We start from the raw sequence: 22,109 nt of genomic DNA, 5'->3' as shown, positions 1-22,109 counted from the left end.
ACTTTTTGTTCATGTTCTTCCTCATGTTTCAATCCATATGTGGAAGAAATCCAATTTTTATGCCCCAGAAAACTTTTTCATACTTTCCAAAGGCAGGAAACTCCATCTGGTAATTTGGGATTACATGAAAGTTTCTAATACATCTAATCTGAATGTAGACACTAAGCTAAGCCTCCCCGTAATTTGCATGATTTTAATTTAGCATACTCAATTAATCCAATTAGGCATTTATGGTTAAGCATGATCTGTAAAACCAATTGCAAATCAAGCCTTACCTTAGTACAATACAAGAACCAGGACATACCGTCTGTTTCTCACCTTCATGGCAATGCATAAAAAGGAGCAGGGGAATGTGGGCAGGTCTATTAGAAACTGCACACATATTACAGACTATTTAGCGTAAATTCACTGTTTTTCTATGTCTACTGAATAAATGTGAAAGTGAAATGAAACATATGGTGCATTCCTACTGAGAATGGACTAGGGCTTCATGATTGTCTAGTTTCCATAAAGTGGGACAAATAATGAAACTACCTAATGATGCTTTGACTTTGATATATCTCCCTACTCCCTCCAGCAATTATAGAACCATGCTCACTACTTACATGAATGTAACAACCCTCCCCCCACCCCCTTGTAAAGTGACATCTTGGGCAATTTCAATAGGAATTAGATTTGCAAGATCCCACAGAAAGACCTAAATTATCCTCTATACATCTGTTAGGCTTAGACACTTGTCATTTAGTAATGAAGTAGAATTACTGGGAATTTATTGGGTGGTTCTTTCTAACAGATGTCATGCAAAACATCATCAGTGCATATTGCATTTGTCTCAGAAATTTAGAAGTCAATATAGTATAAACATTTGCTGAAGCTCCAGGTAAAGTAGCAGCCAGGATATTGCAGAAATGTTGATAAAATGGACTTTGCATGAAATAGACCGAATTTTGGAAGTGATTCACATCAGTAGTATCAATATAGATCATTTGAATAACACCATTGTTAGTCAAATAGATTAAATTGATGCAAGTGATTTAATTTGCATAATGACATCATCATGCAAATAATAGTAGCAGGTCTGGTGATATACTCTCCAATTTAATGAACAATTGGCAAGAAGAGACACCCCCTTTCCCACAGTCAAACTGTTGAATTGGGGGTCAATATACCATAAATACTTTTGGACACAAATGATTAGCTTGCAATATTCCGTCGCCTGCATTTTTTGGTCCCTTATTTAGAATAAATACTTATAACCCAACCTTTCCCTCCACTCCCCAAAAGAAAAAAACAAGCAAATTTGTATTTTTCCAATCAACATCAATGCGTGTTTTTTTTTTTAATCCATTCATGGATAGTGTTTTCTATTCATGGATGGACTGCATTAAAGCAAAAGGAGTTGTTTTTATTAATAGTACAGTACTCTAAATCAGGGGTCCCCAACCACCGGGCCGCGGACCGGTACCGGGCCGTGGAGCACTCTTTACCGGGCCGCAAAGAAAAAAATAATAAAAAAATGGCGGCTTTCTTCGCCTTCGGTGAATGCTGCTGGGATCGGGATCAAGGACACAAATGAAAGAAGGGAGGAGGAAGCAGCGAAGCCTGTCCTGCTCTCTGGCTCAGCTCTCTCAGTCGCTTTCTCGCTCCTCCACCAGCCCAGGAAGAAACTGCTTCAAAGAAGCCGGGGGTGGCTTTTCCTGTCGCCGCAGCTTCCCCGAAGCGCCCGTTTCACCCCACCCCGCCCGCCCGCTCGCTCAGCGTCAATCCACAGTGCTCTGTTCTGCCTGCCTGCCTGTCTGGTTGTTTGGGAGCAGCTTCGGCTGAGAATAATAACTATTCGCCTCTTTTTATCAGCCGAAGCTGCTCCGAAGCGAAGAAGGCAGGCAGGCAGGCAGGTAGAACGGAGCACTGTGGATTGAACCGCGAGCGGGCGGGCGGGCGGGGGGGGTGAAACGGCAGCAAGCTGTGGCGACAGAAAAGCCACCCCCGGCTTCTTGGGCTGCTGGAGGAGCGATAGAGTGACTGAGAGAGAAGCAGGCAGACACCTGAGGGAGGGAGGGAGGGAGACACCTGAGGGATGGGGCTGAGGGAGGCAGGGCCGAGGCGCTCCCTGAACTTGGTGGTTTGCTGGCAGACGTTTTATTACCCGACTAGGTAACAACATCAGATGTTACCTAGTCAGGTAATGAAACGTCTGCAAGCAAACTACCAAACTCAGTTCTCTCCCCCTCCCCCCGTCCTTGAAAAAATGTTTCTGCTTGAAACCGGTCCCTGGTACAAAAAGGTTGGGGACCACTGCTCTAAATTACCTCACAGTGTGTGAAGAGAAAACATCAAATGGCATTGTTCCTTCTGGCTGCTGCCCTAAACCGGCTTGGTACTCTTCTAATTGCTCTGCTGGCACATAGCTAATGCTGCAACACAAAAGTAAACATGAAATTAAGAAGCTGCAGATGTCTGGATATAGTACAGTACTGAGCAATAGAGATTTTTAAGGCTATAATCCAGAGTGCGGCATCATACAAATATCTTCTTCTTAATCCAGAAAGCCTCGTTTTCATTGAGAATGCACCAAATGCAAACCATGCAGGCCAATGTATAGCAATAGCACTTAGACTTATAGATCACTTCACAGTGCTTTTACAGCTCTCTCTAAGCGGTTTACAGTCAGCATATTGCCCCCAACAGCCTGGGTCCTCATTTTACCCACCTCAGAAGGATGGAAGGATGAGTCAACCTTGAGCCTGGTGGGATTTGAATTGCCAAATTGCTCGCAGCCAAAAGTCAGCAGAAGTAACCTGCAGTACTGCATTCTAACCACTACACTATACACCACTATAATATTTATATTATATTATACTATATTATACAATATTATACTATATTATGTATTGTTATAATGTTATATTGTTATAAAATAATCAGTTATAATGTGCTTTCTGTGCTGTGAAATAAACACACTGCAACCTCACTGTCTAGAAACTGTATCTTTTCTTTAACTGACTCTAATAATGTTTATCTTTGATTAAAGGCCGTCCACTAACTTTTCCTCATTCTTGAATCTGGAAACCTTGAGCAAACATATATTATTGCTCCTACCAGCTAAGACATTCACTAGGTGACCTTTTTATGTTTCAAATTAAATTGGTAAACTTTCTTAGTGAATGGATAGACGTAACAGAATAGATATTCAAAAATTTCACTATGGCTAAATGTCACTTCTGTGAAGTGGGAGATTTAAAGCTTCCTGTTTTACATTGGTTTTTAACAGTAAATTGAAGTAGAATTTTTGGTGACATTTTAAAATTTGAAACTCTTATATTGTTATTTTATTCTTTGGACTTCAGTTTGGATATTTGGACAGGCAATTAATAAATGTGAAATATTTGTAGATAATAATTTTAGCCAAAATACCCTCTTTTCTATGAAGATTATTGCCAGATTACATAGTTCCTTATAAAGGAAACACCCAACTAGGTAGCACCCAAGAGACATTATGACACAATTGAAAGAATATCATTCTTTTAAAACATGGATGTCGAACTCGCAGCATCACGTTGTGGTCACGTGATGTATCACAATGTTTTTTCCCTTCACAGAGTTGGAGTGGGTGTGGCCTGTGTGTGACGTATCTGGCCTGTGGGCCGCCATTTTGACACTCCTGTTTTAAAACATTTGATATTTTAAAAGGAGCAAAATGTAACTAGGACAATAGTGAAGGAGACTATTAACTATAAAAAGTTATGAATGAAATGACATTTAATTAGTATAATTCAACAATGTTCTACTGGTGAAACCAAACTGAACCAAAAGAGAGCAAATTAGACTAAAAGTACTCTCTGGCAGCTCAGAAATAAAAATCATCAGATAGTCCTCATTTAGTGACTGCCTCCTTTTAACTTTACAATTAATCCTTACATTTGTGAGTTTCATAGAACCTTAAAGCAAAGGTAAACCGAAATAAGATTAATAAGCACAGCCAATGGCTTCATTTAGCAACCATTTCATTTAAAGACCAAGTTGCCAATCCCAACAGTGGTCATTAAATGAGAAATAGCTATATTATTAGAACTGCACTTCCCTGCAATATCTGGGATATTCGTTGTAACTCCCAAAACACTTGTCTTAAGCAGGAAATAGCTGCAGAACTGCCAAGCAAGCAGAACTGCATTGTAATTCCTACTGGCTGAAAGCAACTATAGAAAGAAGGATCTATTAAATGAGAGATTTCAGAATTCACAGCTAGCAAGGCAGACTACTAATCTGAAGTGATCAAGGATTAAACTGATTGTACATTGATTCTTCAGAAGGTAGTGAAGACGAGTAATTTTCATCCTGAACCAACTTAAAATGAGAAGATAGGGATGTAAATATTATATATCATGCAACAGACAAAGAAATAAACCACATGCATGATTTAACAGGCAGAAAAAAGTGTTTTATGCATACTACGATAGAAAAGAAACCAAATAAAGAAATTTGTGATCACATTTAAAATAAACCACAGTACAATGAAGTGAGATTCATTTAGTTACAGCATAGAGAAAAGAAAATGTCAAAAATACAAGAGTGAGATTAATCCAGACATCATCAGTACATGGCTGTGTCAGCGATAAGCAACTTGAAAACATAACAATACTTGAAGAATGCACTGGAATTTAATGCTTCGCATTATATAAATGTTGGATCTTTCTTAAACTAGTGGTATTTGGACAAAAAGTGTAATACCCAGACATATGAAATCTGAAAAGCTATATTATAGCATCAGAATAAATATATGACGGATGCTGGGATTTCTAAACTGAAATGGAATTTCACAATGTGGCATGAAAAGAGCTGAAATACTCTTGAAAATTAAGCAGCTGTGTTCCATACACCCCTCACTGTAAGGTTAGCAGTGTGGAAAGTCCATAAGCATTGATTCTTCTTCCCCTATTCTATGTTGTAAGTATGAGATGAAACAGAGGTAAATGGAGAACCTCTGAATTACCTGTGCTACCATTATCTACAGAAACACTGCTACTGTCAAGAGAGAGAGAAAGAACCCTGAGCAAAAATGGTGGAACATTTCAACAAAAAATTAATAAGGGCTATTCTTTTCTTTTCTTTTCTAACAACTGTTGAATAAATATGTATTGTTTAAAGCAGGGGTCCTCAACCACCGGGCCGTGGCCCGGTACCGGTCCGTGGAGCACTCTGTCACCGGGCAAAGAAATTTTTTTAAAAAAAATGGCGGCTTTCTTCGCCTTCGGTGAATGCTGCTGGGATCGGGATCAAGGACACAAATGAGAGAAGGGGAGGGAGGAAGCAACCGAAGCCTGTCCTGCTCTCTGGCTCAGCGGCTTCGGTTTCCTCCCGCCTCATTCCTCTCTCAGTCGCTCTCTCGCTGCTCCACCAGCCCAGGAAGAAACTGCTTCAAAGAAGCCGGGGGTGTGTGTGTGTGGCTTTTCCTGTCGCCGCAGCGCCTCCGAGCGCCCGTTTACCCCACCCTGCCCGCCTGCGCGCGTTCAATCCACAGTGCTCCGTTCTGCCTGCCTGCCTGCCTTCTTCGTTTCGGAGCAGCTTCGGCTGATAAAAAGAGCGAATAGTTATTATTCTCACCAGAAGCGAAGAAGGCAGGCAGGCAGGCAGGCAGAACGGAGCACTGTGGATTGAACCACGCGCGGGCGGGTGGGGTGGGTGAGGGTAAGCGGGCGCTTCGGAGGCGCTGCGGCGACAGGAAAGCCACCACCCCCGGCTTCTTTGAAGCAGTTTCTTCCTGGGCTGGTGGAGCAGCGAGAGAGCGACTGAGAGAGGAACGAGGCAGACACCTGAGGGAGGGAGGGAGACACCTGAGGGATGGGGCTGAGGGAGGCAGGGCCGAGCGCTCCCTGAACTTGGTGGTTTGCTGGCAGGCGTTTTATTACCCGACTAGGTAACAACATCAGATGTTACCTAGTCAGGTAATGAAACGTCTGCAAGCAAAACCACCAAACTCGATTCTCCTCCCCCGGCCCTTGAAAAAGTGTTTGTGCTTGAAACTGGTCCCTGGTACAAAAAAGGTTGGGGACCACTGGTTTAAAGAACAGAATAAAACATGACTTCATTTTCAGTCCAGAAAGTGCTGTGCCAAATTTCAGCCATCCACCTGTAAGCATGGAAAGATATCCATTTCTCTGATGGATATGTGGAGAAAATATGGATACCAAAGAAACAGGATATTTCTGCTTTGTTTCTACATTATGGGTGTTTTAAGACAGATTTCTCTCTTTTTTAAATCAAAGGGAGGGAATATATCCCTTGGCAGCTTCATGGCTTGTATAGATGATCTTAGTTAATGGACAATTAGGGAGCCTTTGGATCTATACAGGGATGTCAAACTCACTTCATCCCAGTGGCGTCATGTGACATATCGGGACTTCCCCCCCCCCTTTGCTAAACAGGGCGTGGGCAACACATGACGCATCCAGCCTGAGGGCCAGGAGTTGGACAGCCCTGACCTAGTAAATTAATAGATTGGCTTCCCAAGACATCCCCTGACTAAACCCTGGCAAGTAGAATATGTGACATTTTCGACAATGGATTTTTCTGTTCAAGCTCCAAATTTTCTCTCGACCACTGAGTGGAAAATCTATTATTAGTGTTTCGTTAAAATTCAAAGGCAAAAAGATGCTTCAAAGTGTGGCGGAGGAACACATACAATTGTAACTGTTTAAAACAGCCACCTCTTTTCCTAGCATCTCACAGCTATTCTTAACAGTTACCACATGAACCTAAGAAAAAAATGTTTTGATTTAAGGAGCTTACATGCTCTGACATATCATTTGTTTTCAACTCTAAAGAGATGCACAACCCATCATCCTCCACAAGACTGCATCCTAAATAATTTACAGCTTGCATTTTTGAGCATGAAAGTCAAAGAAACACAGAAAAAAATCTAAGGCATTCTCCTATCCACATGCTAACTGACTGCTTAGCTACAAAAAAGAAATTGGAAATTTGATTAATATTGGACAGTCTTGTCTGAGAAATAAGATGGGTTGGAAAACCTGGGTATCTTCAGAAATTGCTAAATTATAATTTTCAACATCTCACATCATTGGTGATGCTGGTTGACACAGAGTTTTGTACTGCAAGGTCTGGAACAGATGTGTCAAACTTGCGGCATCACAGCGGTGTCATGTGACATATCGGGACTTTTTTTCCTCCTTTGCTAAACCGGACGTGGCCAGCGTGTAATGCATCTAGCCAATGGGCCGCAAGTTTGACAGCCCTGGCCTAAAAGGCCCCACATTCCCTGTTGCAATCTAAACCATAAACCTGGCTTCTATAAAATTATCTTTAAAATATGGATGCATGTCTAATCGGTTAGATTAAAAACTATGACATTCATCTTAGATCTCCAAATATACCTACAAATTGAAGGATTTGATCTAGTTGAATAATTAATCAGGTAATCTCACCCAGTAATGGGTTTTAATTGGTTGAAAGCATCTGTGTGTCTGTGTATATTATGTGGTACCTATATCTGGATACATCCCAGCTACTTCTGATGTTATAAAAGCATGAATGAATGAATGAATGAACAGACAAGTTGGAACACAGAGCTATAATGAGCTTTTGAATCGCCAATACTCACACATAAAAGGGGGCCTGATCATCAGCAGGTGTTGGAGAAGATCTAGAATGTGAAGCATACGACGCAGCATCTTTTTACAATATTGTTAACAAATGTCAGTGACTTCTACTCAATGAGAGATGCATACACACGTATTTAAAAGTGTGCACTCCTGCTTACTTTCCTCTTCCCCCTCGCCACCTCTATCCTATCCACACCTCCCATCAGAAAGCATCTGTTCTTTATTGGAGTGTATAGCAATGATTATTAACAAGCATGAAAAATGCAACCGCAATCAATCTTTTATTCCTTGATCAGAGATTCATCTCCATACGTTCGGTTAAGGCAGGTGAATTCTGAATCAGCTCTGTAATTATCTGGCAGATGTTAGAGGCAGCTGTTATAACTACTGCTAAAAGCAAAAGTCTCTAGATATTGTTAAAGAAATGTAAGGTGCAGGGAAAAGTGAAGCCACAGATATCCTGATGATGCTATACATCTGCTTCTCTGTTTAAGAAAAAAAAGTTTATATATGAAGGGAAGGAAGAAAAGAAAATGAGAGAGAGATAAAAACATATCATAAACTATAATCCCAAACAAAATTATTATAAAAAGCTATGCTGGGCTTGACACTCAAATTGGGGGACTGGTAGAAAGTTTTGTCTGGTTATAAAGCCCAAATTTGAACTGCTAATTTAGGGTGCAAGACACAGTACCTGCAATTTAAGTCTCAGGCATTTGGAGCACTGTTTTAATAGGTGTAGAACATTCAAGTTCATTACAATTGTGTGGCACTTTATATTAAATTATACCCCACAAATTATTTAAAATACAGTTTTCTTCCAAATATTTGTAAAAAGAATATACTGAGAAAGCATTATTCTTCTGTTATAATGTCATGTATCATAATTTCTATATTCACCATTTTCCCCTACTGAAAGATTTCTCAGTCACTTGAGGTAAAAGATCAAAGCTTATTTATAAAATTTCAATGTTTTTCAGTAGATCTGCCTGAACAAAAAAAATATGTAATTTAAATCCCATGCAAACTTGTATCTTCCAGGAATCCAGGAAAGTAAGAGATTCAAAAAGGTGTTAAATGTCCTTTTGTCTCGTGGATCAATATACAATTATTTCTCTAACTACTATTAAATGGAAATAAAGAAGAGAGATGTGATCCTTTCTGCCCTAATTATACCCACATTCATCTAACAAACTATTTCCCCTCCCAAAGGTGATTTCATGCTGTAATATTCCATCAACTTTCACCATTGCTTAGACATTAAAGGTGAATATTCTTCAGGTATAGCAATTCCATTGCTAGCTTTAAGGAGCAGCTGCTAAGCTTTAATTTTTAGAAGTCAATTCAGAATTTAGTTTAATAATCAAGTTCAGAGTTTTTTCCACTATAGTTACGTATTTGTAAGATTAAGTGATATAGGCAAACATTTTCTCCCTTATTGCAAATGGATGGCAAATTCCATGTATTTATTTGAGCCAATGAAATTATATCAATCCAGTGAATGGGATAATCAAACTACCATATTGGATTGCAATTTTGGAACTCTCATTAGTCAGTTGTGATTCACAGAAGACATTTCAACTTCTTCTATCAATGTAGAATCCAGTTTAATACTGAATTAATACTAGGACACTGAATTAAAAATAATCATGGAATTTTAAAAAACCCACAAGTGCAGTGGAAATATAATTGATACATACTGTGTTTGAAAATCTACTGATCTGTATAACAAACAACTTACTTTATATCTGGTCCAATGACAGAATGCCTCCTTAGCATGGCCCGTGCTTGGGCACTAGTTAAATTAGCAGCAGATTCCTCATTAATAGACAATATACAGTCTCCAATACCAATTCGTCCATCACGATTTATGGAACCACCATGGATAATGCTGCGAACTATCATTCCCATGCCATCTTTATTAGAGCTTACTGTCATCCCTTATGGAAAAAAAAAGTTTAGCGCTAATAAGAAACACGGGAATAATGTTGGTATCTGACTTGATCATACACTGAATAACATTCATTTTCTGAAAGTGTTTTCATTTCTATGTTTATCTGTATTTCTGCCAATATATACATACTTCCACAGATTGTTTTAAATCATAACTTGAAGAAAAATTAATATCATATTGGTAGATGTGAGGAGTCAACAAGATATGCCTAGCAGGTCAAAACACCATCTAGAAAATTATCACTAAAAAAACCTGGTAACAGCTGAGGCTGGCATATGAGATTGTCTCTTCAGGTCTACAGCTGCCTCCATCGCATAAGCTCATGGTTAGGATCAAAAAGATGATGAATTCCTAATGCCTTCTGTTCTGTTTAAAAAGCTACTCAATTAGATGAGATCTGCTTTTTTTTTAACCTACGGCCTCAAAGAAAGAAGCAGAGAACAGAAAAGGAAATGGCAATGAACTTATTTTTAATTTAATTTTAAAAAGTGAGCAAAGAGAAAAAAGGAAGATCAAGATGAGATAATGATGAAGAAATTTTAGAAGATTTGTTCTGAACAGGAATGAATTACAAAGCACACAAGTGAAGGATTTCATCCTTCCTATATTTGAATATGGCCAATGTGTTTCTCCTTCTAAACATTTCCAGGATAAAAAAAATGTTAAAATTCTCCAAATAGAAAGTTCTTAGATTTGATTCTTAATTTTATTGGTAAGTAAATTACTTGGACAACTATATCATTGATGTATTGTCTGATTATAACAATAGAGATTGATCTTTTCTTGAACTGTTCCTGCCTTCATATGGAAAGGAAAATATATAGACATGTCTGCTATAATTACGATATAAGTATTATTGAGATCATATGTAAAAATATTTGCTTTTTAATTAAAGCAATATCTAGTTTTCTTTCAGGAATAACTAGGCAGAAATAAGGACTGCAAGAACAAAGATGTGTACAGTTACGCGAGGTACATTACCTAAGCTTGAATTGCCTTTTGCAATGGTAATCATCTTCTCCAACTTGTTTTTATTTATATCTAGGCAAGCAGGCATTAAGATATTATTTTCCATCAAGAACTCCTGATCCTGGTAAGAAGAAAATAAAAGTCACTTCTGGAAAACATAATAGCATTTTGTGTAGTTTACAAATCACAGTCTGCTAGACAGTCTGCATATTTGTAGCGTTTTTCAAAGAGCTGGTTTCTGTTCAAAATAAGCAAACAAAAAAAAGTAACATAGTGCTTTACTAAAACAACTGCGCTGAGAAAGAAAGAATACCCTTCACAACTGGCAGCAAACAGACCTACAATTAAAAAAAAAAACTAGACTTGTCCAATCTTGTGCCCTCCAAATGCATATTGCAACAGTTTGGATTCCAGGTATAGAAAGTTGTACAATTCAGCTGACCTGCTCTGTCTAGCTATACAATCAATGTTGGTCCTTGTTGCATATTCCATATTAGTCTCCAAAAATGGAATACATCTTTGTACTAATGAATCCACAATCTCACCTCTCTACAGGTACTTGTGATTTTGTACTGTATAGAACAATATTCTTGAACAGCAAGTGCTATGTTGAGTCACAGCTCAGTTCTCAGAAAGCAAGCTGTGCCACAAATTAGTGTATACAATCCATACAATCCCAACTTATGTTGTATTTGATTCTTCTAGATCAGGGGTATCAAACTCAATTTCATTGAGGGCAGCATCAGGGTTATGTTTGACCTCAGGGGGCCGGAGTGGTAGGGCTGAATCCAGTGGCAATTTAGAACTTACTTTTGTACAGTGTGAAAATTCGGGTGTCAGCTCAGATTCTCTCCACATGCTTGTGATGTCATGTTCAACTTGTTTCTTAGGAGATTGTGTTGTCGGGTTCACAAGAAAAGGCTCTGTGATCTGTTTCATACATCCACCTGCAGGTGTACTCTCAGTCTCTCTTTGTATTAGATCCATTGTGTACAAGTTTTTATCTGATGACTGGTAACTATGTGGGTTACTGGAATCTTCTTTGAAAATGATCTAGCAAACAAAATAACAAGAATTCCAAACTCATTCTATAAGTATGATAATTAATTAACTACATTTTCAATTATTAAAATAAAGCCACGATTGTGTTGGTCCACTTTCTGTGAAGCTGTCTTGAGTCCACCATTCCTTCCTCTGGAAGTCTAAAAACCTTTCCCATGAATAACTAGTTTACATTCAGGGTGCCATTGTGGTCCATTTATATTTTGTAGAATTACTTTTATTGGAATAAGGTGATATAGACACTACCAAGTTTCACGAATGAAGGCAATTATACGGTGTTCCAAGATAATATTGCAGGATCCAAACTGGGTTGGTCAACAGGACCAGAAATTTAGTCTTTCAAAGCTTTTGGACGTGTGCTGGAGCCCATTCTCTGGGAACTTCTCTCTCACCAGAATATGACACACAGACAAGTTCCCGGAGGATGGGCTCTGGCACAAGTCTGAAAACTCAGAAGACTAAACATCTGATCCCAGTGACAGACCCAATGGATCCTTCCACCAAGTGTGATTGTAAACATTTTCTTTCTAGTCCGATGGGACACAAGAGAATGATTTCAAAAGCATGAGTTGTGTACCTTATATAAAACTAGATTTGTTGCAGAGTATGTTTCCCAGCATGCACTTTAATTTCTAATTTCATTAACTATTGCAAAGTTGAGCAATGCAATCTGTCTGATTGGCAAAAAGGGCACAGGTATATTCCATTTAGTCTAAGAAATTCTATTAGGAAATAAATTCTGGCTGTCAGACCCATGTTGGAACCCACAGAAATAAGATTCCAAAAAAAATGAAGTCAGCTTATAAATTTCAGGTGTGAAAGAAAAGCAACTTGTTTTTTTCAAACAAAACAGATGCGAATTACTTATGAAGCAGGATAAAAATCAAAGGAATAAAATATACAATCCATTTCAAAGAATGAACTGACAATCCCAGCAGTGATCCCACCATGAACGTTAAAAGAAATACGCAGAATAACCCAAAAGAGACAGAGAAAGAGAGAATCAGAAAAGGGGAAGAGGAGAAAAGTTAACATGATAAAAAAAAATAAAGAACATCAAAATTAAAAAAAGAACCTCAATGACCTTTTGACAAAAGAGTTTGAGTCACCTTTCTAGCATTTATTTTCTAAAGAGATTTACTAAAAGTTTCCCTTAAGGAAATTAGAGTTTTTAATGCTTGAACTGTAAGCATAAGCATTCATTATACTTACGCATGTCTTTCCATAAATGGCTTGTTATTGTTTAGATTTCTTTGAACCACTTTATTTTTTTAATTGGAACACCTAAAAATTATAGTAAATGGTCTGCTGAATACTGAAAATCTGAAAGGTAATTCAATCAGCATTACTATCTAAATGAAATTACTCTTTAATCTAGTAAAAAAAAACTATGAACAGATGGAACCAACTGATAAACATTGCCTTCACTGTCCAAGCAGACATTTTCATAAAGCTACTTTATAGCTATGAACGAAGTGTCTTTCTGCTCATATCCCTGGCTCATACCCTTCCCTCATAATTTTACCTTGGGAGTTGAAGAGGGCAGTGAAAGAGCAAGCTTCAGATCATCACCACAAATGCCGCTATGCAGTGTTAAAGCTGAAGACTGGAATGCACCATCATTATCTGGAGAACAGTCCAATCCCATGGTACAGTTTTCTGTTACATCTGCCTCACTTGAGTCCACCTAATAGCAAAGGAAATCCAAACAAATGGGCTACTTTTATATCAGTTTCAAATATAAGCATCAGAGGCTAGTAAATAGTTCCAGCTATTTTCCTTTTTAACCTTTTTTTTTTCAATTTTCCAAAATAGAGTATCTTGGCTTGCAACGTGTTTATTTCCACTCAAAGCTCAGATCGTGGATACGCAATGACTTTTATGTGAAAATATTTTATTTGACTTTTGTATTATCTCTTTAAAATATCAATGCTATGTGCAGGATCACAATTGAGCCCAACATTTCCACTGCTAAAAAAGGCAGTGAGTTAAGTGAGTTTTGCCCCATTTTTTGTCACAGTTCTTAAGTGAATCACTGCAGTTGTTATGCGAATCATGCAATCATCAAGCGAATCTGGCTTTCCCCCATTGGCTATGCTTGTCAAAAGCTAGCTGGGATGGTTACAAATAGTGATCACAAGATCCCAGGGGCACTGCAATGATTATAAATACATGCCAGCCACAAGCACCCAAATTTTCATTTTGTGAATATGGGGATGCTGCAATGCTTGTAAGTGTGAAAACCAGTCAAGTCACTTTTTGCAGTGCTGTTGTAACTTCAAACAGTCAGTAAATAAATGGATGTAAGTTGAGAACTACTTGTATCGTTGTAAGTAGCATTAACCCTTAGACTTATATACCGCTTTATAGTGCTTTACAGCTCTCCCTAACCTGTTTATAGCGTCAGCATATTGCCCCCAATAATCTGGGTCCTCATTTTACCCACCTTGGAAGGAGGGAAGGCTGAGTCAACCTTGAGCCTGGTGAGATTCAAACTGCCAAATTGCAGTCAGCCGGCAGTCAGCAGAAGTAGTCTGCAGTACTGCACACTAACCACTGTGCCACCAAGGCTCATTAAATAGGCTTACTTTTTAATTTAATATAAATAATCAAGTGACTTATTCCACAAGCTTTACTGATTGTGATTTTTTTAAAGTGGTCATTTATTCCCCAAATATATCACCATTGCTCATTACCAATAAGCTAGCACCTGTTATAAATTTACTCAGTCTTATTGCCTTCTCAGCATATTTTCATATAAGCCTAGCATTGTAACAAAGAATTCATGGGATTCACTATCAATTCTATGGATACTATCCAATTCAGTTCAACCCAGAAACTAAAATCCAATGCATGCCAGGTACATTATTTTAAATTTGTGACAGGCAGAACAATAATCAAATTATATCTTCAATAGAAGTTGAACTTTAACAAAAAAAAAATAAGGATCATGTCCCAAACTAAGTAGCTTTGTGATAGAATCCTTCAGAGGTTTCTACAATAAAAACATATTTAACAAACAGAACCACTGTGAAAACATCAAGTATTTTTCCATAGTTCCCAATTAGAATGCCTATTTGCAGAATTCTATGTAAACCTTTCTATATTTTTCTCCGAAAGTATGTCATTTTATGATACAAAGATATGCATATTTCCAACTCCTGCACTAAATTTAAAATGAAATAGTTTCCACCTTATATAAGCACACATGCCTGTTATGTACATATTATGATAATGAACCAAAACACCACAAGATGAAGTGACACCGGGAGGAAGTTATAATCTCAAATTCTTTATAAAAAAAATTAAGGCAGTCTTAATGTGCAATCCTAAAATGCTTTTCACAAAAAATGCTGGCTGGAAATCATTACATATAAATCAAAAAAATTCTGTCAGAAGAATTGAAAAATGTCATCGAAAACAGGGGTCCCCAACCATGGACCAGGACTGGGCTGCAGCCGGACAGAAACTGAGCCGCGCAAACAAGCAAAGCCCCATCTGCGGATGCAAGGCAGCATACGAAACCACGCCCACTCCTGAACAAAAAACCTCTCTCCACAGAACCGGTCCCTGGTGCCCAAAAGGTTGGAAGCCACTGTTCTAAAGGGGAAAAAAAGGAATGGAGGGAGAAGGAGGCAATAAATGGAATGAGTTGCATGCACCCAGACCCCAGCAAGACTTAAGGTGACATCTGCATACTACCACAAAGATGGTCTGGATGAGTATAATCCAAAGTAATTTTCAATTTTCTAAATTCCCTGAAGACATACGTACAAGCACCCAAACAGATACACACACACACACTCGCTTCCTTCCTGTTCTGAGATAGCAGATAGATTACTATTAAATCAGCCAGGATTTGGCCATTTTAGCTATTAAGAGTTGGATTCACACACACACACACACACACAGAATCAGTTAAAGGTTCATTCACAATTCTAGCTTTTGTGGGTTTTTTAAAGACTGGCCAATATCTCAGCTACTATATATACAGTGTATCACTACAGCATGGGTGGGATAATTATTGCAACTTTACCACCTGTGGATTTCAACTGCCAGAATTCCTGAACAAAACAAATCAGAAAAAGTATGTGAGAAAACTGAGTACACATGGAATAAGAGAAAACCTTCTGGTATTTTTAGATATTGCCAAGTTTAAATGAGCAACAGCATTTGAATCATATTCTGTGTTTACACAGAGTTCTAAGTTCAAGAGGTTCAAATTCCAAGAAAGAAATTGCAGAGTCCTAAAAAGTAATTTGAATGAATGGTTTTCCTTGTATTGTATGCATATATATATATATATATATATATATATATATATATATATATATATATATATACACACACACACATATATATATATATATCAAGGTTTCTCATTTAAAACATAATGGTTAGCTTCTGTAATTTTCTAATTCTTTTTAATTATATGTTATTCTGAAGGCTTCAAGGATGGTTTTTTTAAATAAATGTTTAAATATTTAGAGCAGGGGGTGTGAAACTCGCGGCTGGTAGGCCGGATGCATCACACACTGGCCACACCAACCTCCGGTTTAGCAAAGGGGGAAAAGTTGCAACATGTCACACGATGACACCATGTTGTAGCGAGTTTGACACTCCTGACTTAGAGAGTTTAATTTTGGCACACAGCATTGTCTTCTTATAAATACGTTTTGATATAGTTATGGATATTTTCTTATATTAGCAGATAAACAACCATCAAGTAGATTTAAGGAAACCAAGCAAAAAGTCTTTTAAAATATGTCAATATGTTAATATGTCAATATGTTAATATGTCAATAGCAGGACTGTTCCTATATTGTTCCTTAACAAAATACCGTTCAAAATTAATACATAGAATAAAAGACTAACTATAGACTAACCAGAGCCAGCTCAGCATGGAAGAGGGCTGAATCAGTTAGCCCTTCCTCCTCAAAGGACTGGGCAGTGCAGAAAAAGGAATCTTCCTTAGCAGAAACATAGCCCTCTTCTGGTGAAAGCTGCAGAAAGAATGAAGCTCTTGAGTTGGATGATGGCCAGTGAACAGAACATGCCATGTAAGTAAATACTAAGAAATTTTAAATGAATATAAAGATCAGAAAAAAAAGGTATCTAGAAATGATATTACAGCCCTCAAACCATGAAATGATTTATAAGGTTGAAAAAAGAAAAAATGAGATGGCAATAATCATGAATTTGAAAGAGCTTTTAAGCATCACATGGTTGTGTACCTATGTGCTGATATTTGAGATGTTCTCCCAGACAAGATGATAAAATTCTGTCCCACTCCTTATATTTCCGCTGCCTGGTTTCCAATGCAGTTAAGCCTCACAAACTAGATTTAAGATTAAACTAGATTTAAGCCTATTCAGTCTTACCAAATTTAAATTATGCCTTAGTTCCTAAACACAACACATATGTTTCACTGAAATCAGTAGCACTTCTTCTTGTGATTAAAAACATGTTTGGAGCAGATTGAAAATCACATTTATTTTTTGAAAATTACCTGTCTGGCTTGTGAATTTCATAGTAAGTTTTATTGGGAGACAATAGTTTTCACAATCTTGCCATGAATGTTGAACTCAATTTTAATATGAAGGATTTTATTAAGAAATTGTTCATTCCAATACAACTAAAATATCAACTTCATAATAAAACTACATTACCTAGATCCTTTTCTGTTGGGCTTGAGGTTGGATAATAGAATTGAGATAACAATTGGCCATAATTATTGTTAATCTCTGATAAACTCAGAATATGGATTATGTATCTACCCAGGCATTGATCTTGGATTACAGAGACCTTCAATACTTCCTGGATCAGGTTTAAGGAGGTTGGTAATGGGGGGGGGGGGTATATGTATCTACCCAGGCATTGATCTTGGATTACAGAGACCTTCAATACCTCCTGGATCAGGTTTAAGGAGGTTGGTAATGGGGGAGGTACAGTGGCTTTCCTCTTTCCTCTAAAGCTGGTTCCAGTTAAGAGTTGGTACTCTTAAGAGTAAAAATCCAACCCCTGCCTTTTATGCATTTTCTTTCTGCTTTTATTTAGCATCTATATGAAAACTCTGAATAACTCAGAGCATTTATCCATATAAGGTTAAATATCATTAATAGCTGTACATCTATGGCCTATCCATCACTTGGATAACTTGACATTCCCCCAGTGGTTGGTGTTGCAATTTGGAGGTCCTTTGGAAGTCCTGCAAAAAGAGCAGGTGGCAGTGATAGCCAGGAAGGCCTTAGCACAAGTCTATCCATCATGCCAGTTGAGCCCTCCTGGATCAGGAGACTATCACAGTCACTCATGCCTTAATTATGTATATGGATCACTGCAATAGGCTCTAAATGGGACTAAGTGGTCACTGATCCAGAATGCAAGGGCACATGTGTCCAGATACAATTTAAGGAACAAGTATCGCCCATAAAGCTCTGGGTGACACAGGGCCAGGATACCTATGAGCCTACCTGTTTCTGATAGTTTCTACCCATCCCACCAGACCTCAGGTCCCTTTTGTCAAACTGAATGATCTGGTTGAACCCAGGACATGTGCTTTCTATGTCACAATGCCCGTCCTATGGAACAGCCTCCCCTCTGAATCTGGAATGGTCCCATTGCCCCATGCCTTCTGGAAGGCCTTGAAGAGCTGGCTTTTCTGTCACACATTGGTGACAGAACGTGAGATGAGCTCAAGGTATGTTCTATTACGCATGTTTTAAGATATGTTTTATGGTAAAAAAAAATTGTTTTCAGCTTAGTCACATTGTACTAGATTGTTTTTATTTTAGCTTTGTTTAGTTTATATTTTCCATACAATATTGTTAACTGGTTAGAGTCATTAGGGTGAGATGGCAGCATAACATATTCTTTAAATAATTAATCATCATGTCTACAATAACTAATCTCTCTAAGCAAGCAATAATTGTGAAAAATGTTCTGGCTGCATTTAATTACCAGAGAAACAGGCCATCATAGGTATGTAAAATGATATACCCAAAATTAGAAAGAAACATTCCCTTCCTTTGGTGACAACCTATGGTTCTTCCATCAAAGCAGCAATTCAATGGGCAACCCCAAAGCCCTGTGTGGCCACAGAATTTTATTTTTATTTTTTTTGCGATCCTCAGAACCCTGAGGCTACTTAGGTTGAAACTTGATAGCAATGTTTCCAGTTTCCAAATGAAAAATAGGGGCAAACTTTAGCAATATTTCTGAGCTTACACTAATAGTAAAAGAAAACAAAAAAGATACCCTCTCCCCAATTCATCCAGAAACCTTAGTCTTAAGTGCACCTGTGATAAGGCCCATTTATTTTGTGGCCTTCAGTACTCTTCTGTACCACTAAGTACAGTATAGCCCTTGCTTATCAAACGTTGCACACCTCTGTGCAAAGGTGGCACGGCACCAGGGTTCAGCCAGAAAAAAAAGTGAATATAAATATCTTATTTTACCAGAAAGTAGCCCTCAAACCAGCAACCAAAAATTATTGCCTTACTGATTCAAGGAATAAATGAAAGCAATTACTCCCAATCTCTCAGTTCTATTTACTATGGATTAAATGCTGCCACTTAGGGACAGGAAATGTTCAGATTATGTGTAGAAGAGGGTTTCATAACAGACATTTTTTGCATGTATTCCATTGTGTGAAATACATCTCCAAAATTATTATAGATACCAAAGTTCCTGAAGTATACATAGTAGATAATTAATATATTCAATCTTTTAGTGTGTTGTTTGCTTATACTTTATGAAAATAAATCAAAACATTGTTGTTTGGGGTGTTTTAAATATTCTTACGCTAGATTTCTGGAAACGACATGTTTCTACTCTCTGTTTCAAATTATTCTTCCAACAGTAACTAATTCTGAAGCTAAAATTATTTTGGCTCTGAATAAGTTATTATTGAGTAACTGCACCACTTCCATGAATCTAAAGTAAAAATATTTTTTTGGGAACAAAGTGATAGCGGGCTGGTTCAGAGCTTTGTTACTTTCTTGATGCCAATTGTATAAAATGAGAGAAAAGGGCAATTTGCAGCATTTTATTACCTCACAACAAATGTTAGTTCATCTTTGAAGTGTCAACAGTTATATACCTAAAGTTCTACATCAGTAAATACCCCAGGATATTATTTGCAAAATACAAAATCCCACCATGTAAAACAATAATTCTTACAGGCAATGGCTTGGCGACTCCTATTTTCACCATTCCCAGAGGTGCTCCTTTCAGGGCCTGCACAGCTTCCTCCAGGCTACCATTTTCCAAGCTGGTCTCATTGACAAACATAAGCCTGTCTCCTGGGAGCAGCCTGCCATCTTGCTCAGCAATGCCCCCAGGAACAAGAGAGCGGATCACGATCACTGTATTGGCGGGGTCCACTGGGTCCTTATTGAAGGAGAAAAGAGGAGAACGTGAGAAAAATGTTGACATGTATTTTTAGTTACTTTATTTATTCATTCAATTTCTGCAGCTCCCACCTCACCAAGAGACTCTGGGTGGCCTGCAATTTTAAAATTCGAAAAAATAATTGAACAATTGAAAATACATTAAAACAATAAAAATGCCCACCAAAATGAGTAAGCACAAACAGCAGCTGTGATGACTAATCTGCTAATAGTAAAGCCAAGTAACAAGGCCCTTCACATATTCTGAGTCCCTAGTAGCAGTAGTAGTAGAAAACCTTGGTAGCATTGCACTTTGAGATTGTCTTTTTAAAAAAACAAACCACGTAAGTATCTACTAATACTATTATTTCTATTACTTTAATTATAATTACAATAATAATGCATCTTGCTTTGTGATAATGCTAGATAGACAGGCCAACAGGGTGCGGGTCATTCTAATGTTTGAGGATATTCCATAAGTCAAGGGGCTACAGCAGAAAAAAAACAACAACTACTTCCTGCTATCCAGCTCTCATTCGCGGATTGGATCTGCAGCATGCCCAATCTATTGGATCTGATCAGAGATTTCAAAAAATGGTATGGGGTGGGTTTTTTTCCTGACCCTGCTTGCTCATAGATTCAGTTGTCAAGCCATTACTTATGAAAAATTAAAACCTAATTATACATTATGTAATCTTGAAGAAAGACTGCAGAAAGCAACATTAAAACCGGCTTCTAGAATATAAATAAAATTCTTTGCATACAGATAGAATTAGCAAACACATTTCAGAATCTTCTCCGCATTTAAAATTTCCTCAAATTAGTGCAACAGAGACTAGAAAACCTGGCAGCATTGCACTTTGAGATTGTCTTTTTTTAAAAAACAAACTACGTAAGTATCTACTAATACTATTACTTCTACTACTTTAATTATAATTACAATAATAATACATCTTGCTTTGTGATAATGCTCAGCAGTCCCACTATTAATATTTTATGTATTTGTGTGTGTTATTATTGGATCCATGGAATAAATACTATTAGATCATTTCTCCTTAAATTTCAGTTTCTCCTTAAAGAGAAAGATTGAGAAATGTAATAGAATATTAATGAAAGGTGACTTCTTAGTCACACCATGTCTTTTCTCATCTAACAGATCAGGAACTATCCACAAGTGAGGATGAGTACCTTGCAAAAATATGAAGATATATTAAATAAGTTTGACAAATTTATTTAATGATGAATTCTACTGGAATGTGTCATTCTTAAAGGGATACTTAAAGGGATATTTTCAGTGTATAAACTACATCCTTATATTAGGGAATTCAGAAATTACCTGATAATCCAATATACTAAAGCCAAGACCTCTGCTGCCTTTCTCCAGCTCAATTTGTTGTATTTCTGTTTCCCACATTGCCAGAGAAGAACCTTGTACCTCTTCGGTATTCTGATTTATGTTAGCTATTTCCAGCTTAGCATCTTCTGTCTCTGAAGCACCAAGGAGTCCACCAAGGTCTATAGGCGACTGGAAAGTTAAATATGATTACTTTTTTTAAAATAAAGGAAATTTAAACACAGGTTGTCAATGGAACTGGAATAAATGGGAACTGCTATTTAAAGAGTTTAAAACTTATCTATTTTTAAAATGAATTTTTAATTAAAAGTTTTACAAAACACATAAAAAACACTAACTAGTTTTGGGTTTTTAAGCAAGCCAGATTCACATATTGACTACACGATTCACTTAACAGCTGCAATGCAGGGAGGGAGGGACAGAGGGAGGATGGAAGGAAGGAAGGGAAAATATAGAAAGGAAAAAACCAAAGAGAGAAGAGCTTCCAGTTTCCTTTGCAGCAAATATAAGCACATTTACAAAATTCTTTTATTCTATGATTACAAATAAAAACCTTAGCCTTTTCTATATCGTTTTTTTCTAATCATCAAAAACACCATAAATTGTAAGTACATTTTTGTTTCATGCAAAAAGTCTATAACAGATTTCCAGTCAACTGTAAATGTGAATAGTTTTTTTTTCCTTAATTAAAGAGGATAATTTAATAATCTCCACAAGTTCTATCATCTGAGAATGTAAACTTTATGCAGATGTCTAAATAT

The 22,109-nt window shown here is 37.4% G+C and overlaps 1 protein-coding gene across 19 annotated transcripts in view; it reads right to left on the bottom strand.

The window, feature by feature from the left end:
• The window catches only part of MPDZ (multiple PDZ domain crumbs cell polarity complex component), a 97,325-nt gene that overhangs the window by 39,349 nt on the left and 35,867 nt on the right, over positions 1-22,109 (bottom strand). For 13 of the 19 annotated variants that reach the window (XM_087957678.1, XM_087957688.1, XM_087957691.1 and 10 more), the window contains 9 exons: positions 21,331-21,519; positions 19,786-19,995; positions 16,491-16,607; positions 13,130-13,291; positions 11,353-11,595; positions 10,555-10,663; positions 9,361-9,559; positions 7,619-7,660; positions 2,310-2,414 (listed from right to left, as the gene is read on the bottom strand). In XM_087957678.1, coding sequence (XP_087813804.1) covers positions 2,310-2,414; positions 7,619-7,660; positions 9,361-9,559; positions 10,555-10,663; positions 11,353-11,595; positions 13,130-13,291; positions 16,491-16,607; positions 19,786-19,995; positions 21,331-21,519 — 1,376 coding nt within the window. The remainder of the gene's footprint in view (positions 1-2,309; positions 2,415-7,618; positions 7,661-9,360; positions 9,560-10,554; positions 10,664-11,352; positions 11,596-13,129; positions 13,292-16,490; positions 16,608-19,785; positions 19,996-21,330; positions 21,520-22,109) is intronic. The other 6 variants (XM_087957689.1, XM_087957693.1, XM_087957695.1 and 3 more) reach the window with 2 other exon arrangements.

This window comes from Notechis scutatus, chromosome 2 (genome assembly GCF_049901735.1).
Source record: "Notechis scutatus isolate UNSWTSFEM ecotype Mainland chromosome 2, rNotScu1.2, whole genome shotgun sequence".
Lineage (NCBI taxonomy): Eukaryota > Metazoa > Chordata > Lepidosauria > Squamata > Elapidae > Notechis > Notechis scutatus.
The sequence above is the reverse complement of the archived record's forward strand: the minus strand, read 5'-3'. Positions and strand labels throughout refer to the sequence as shown.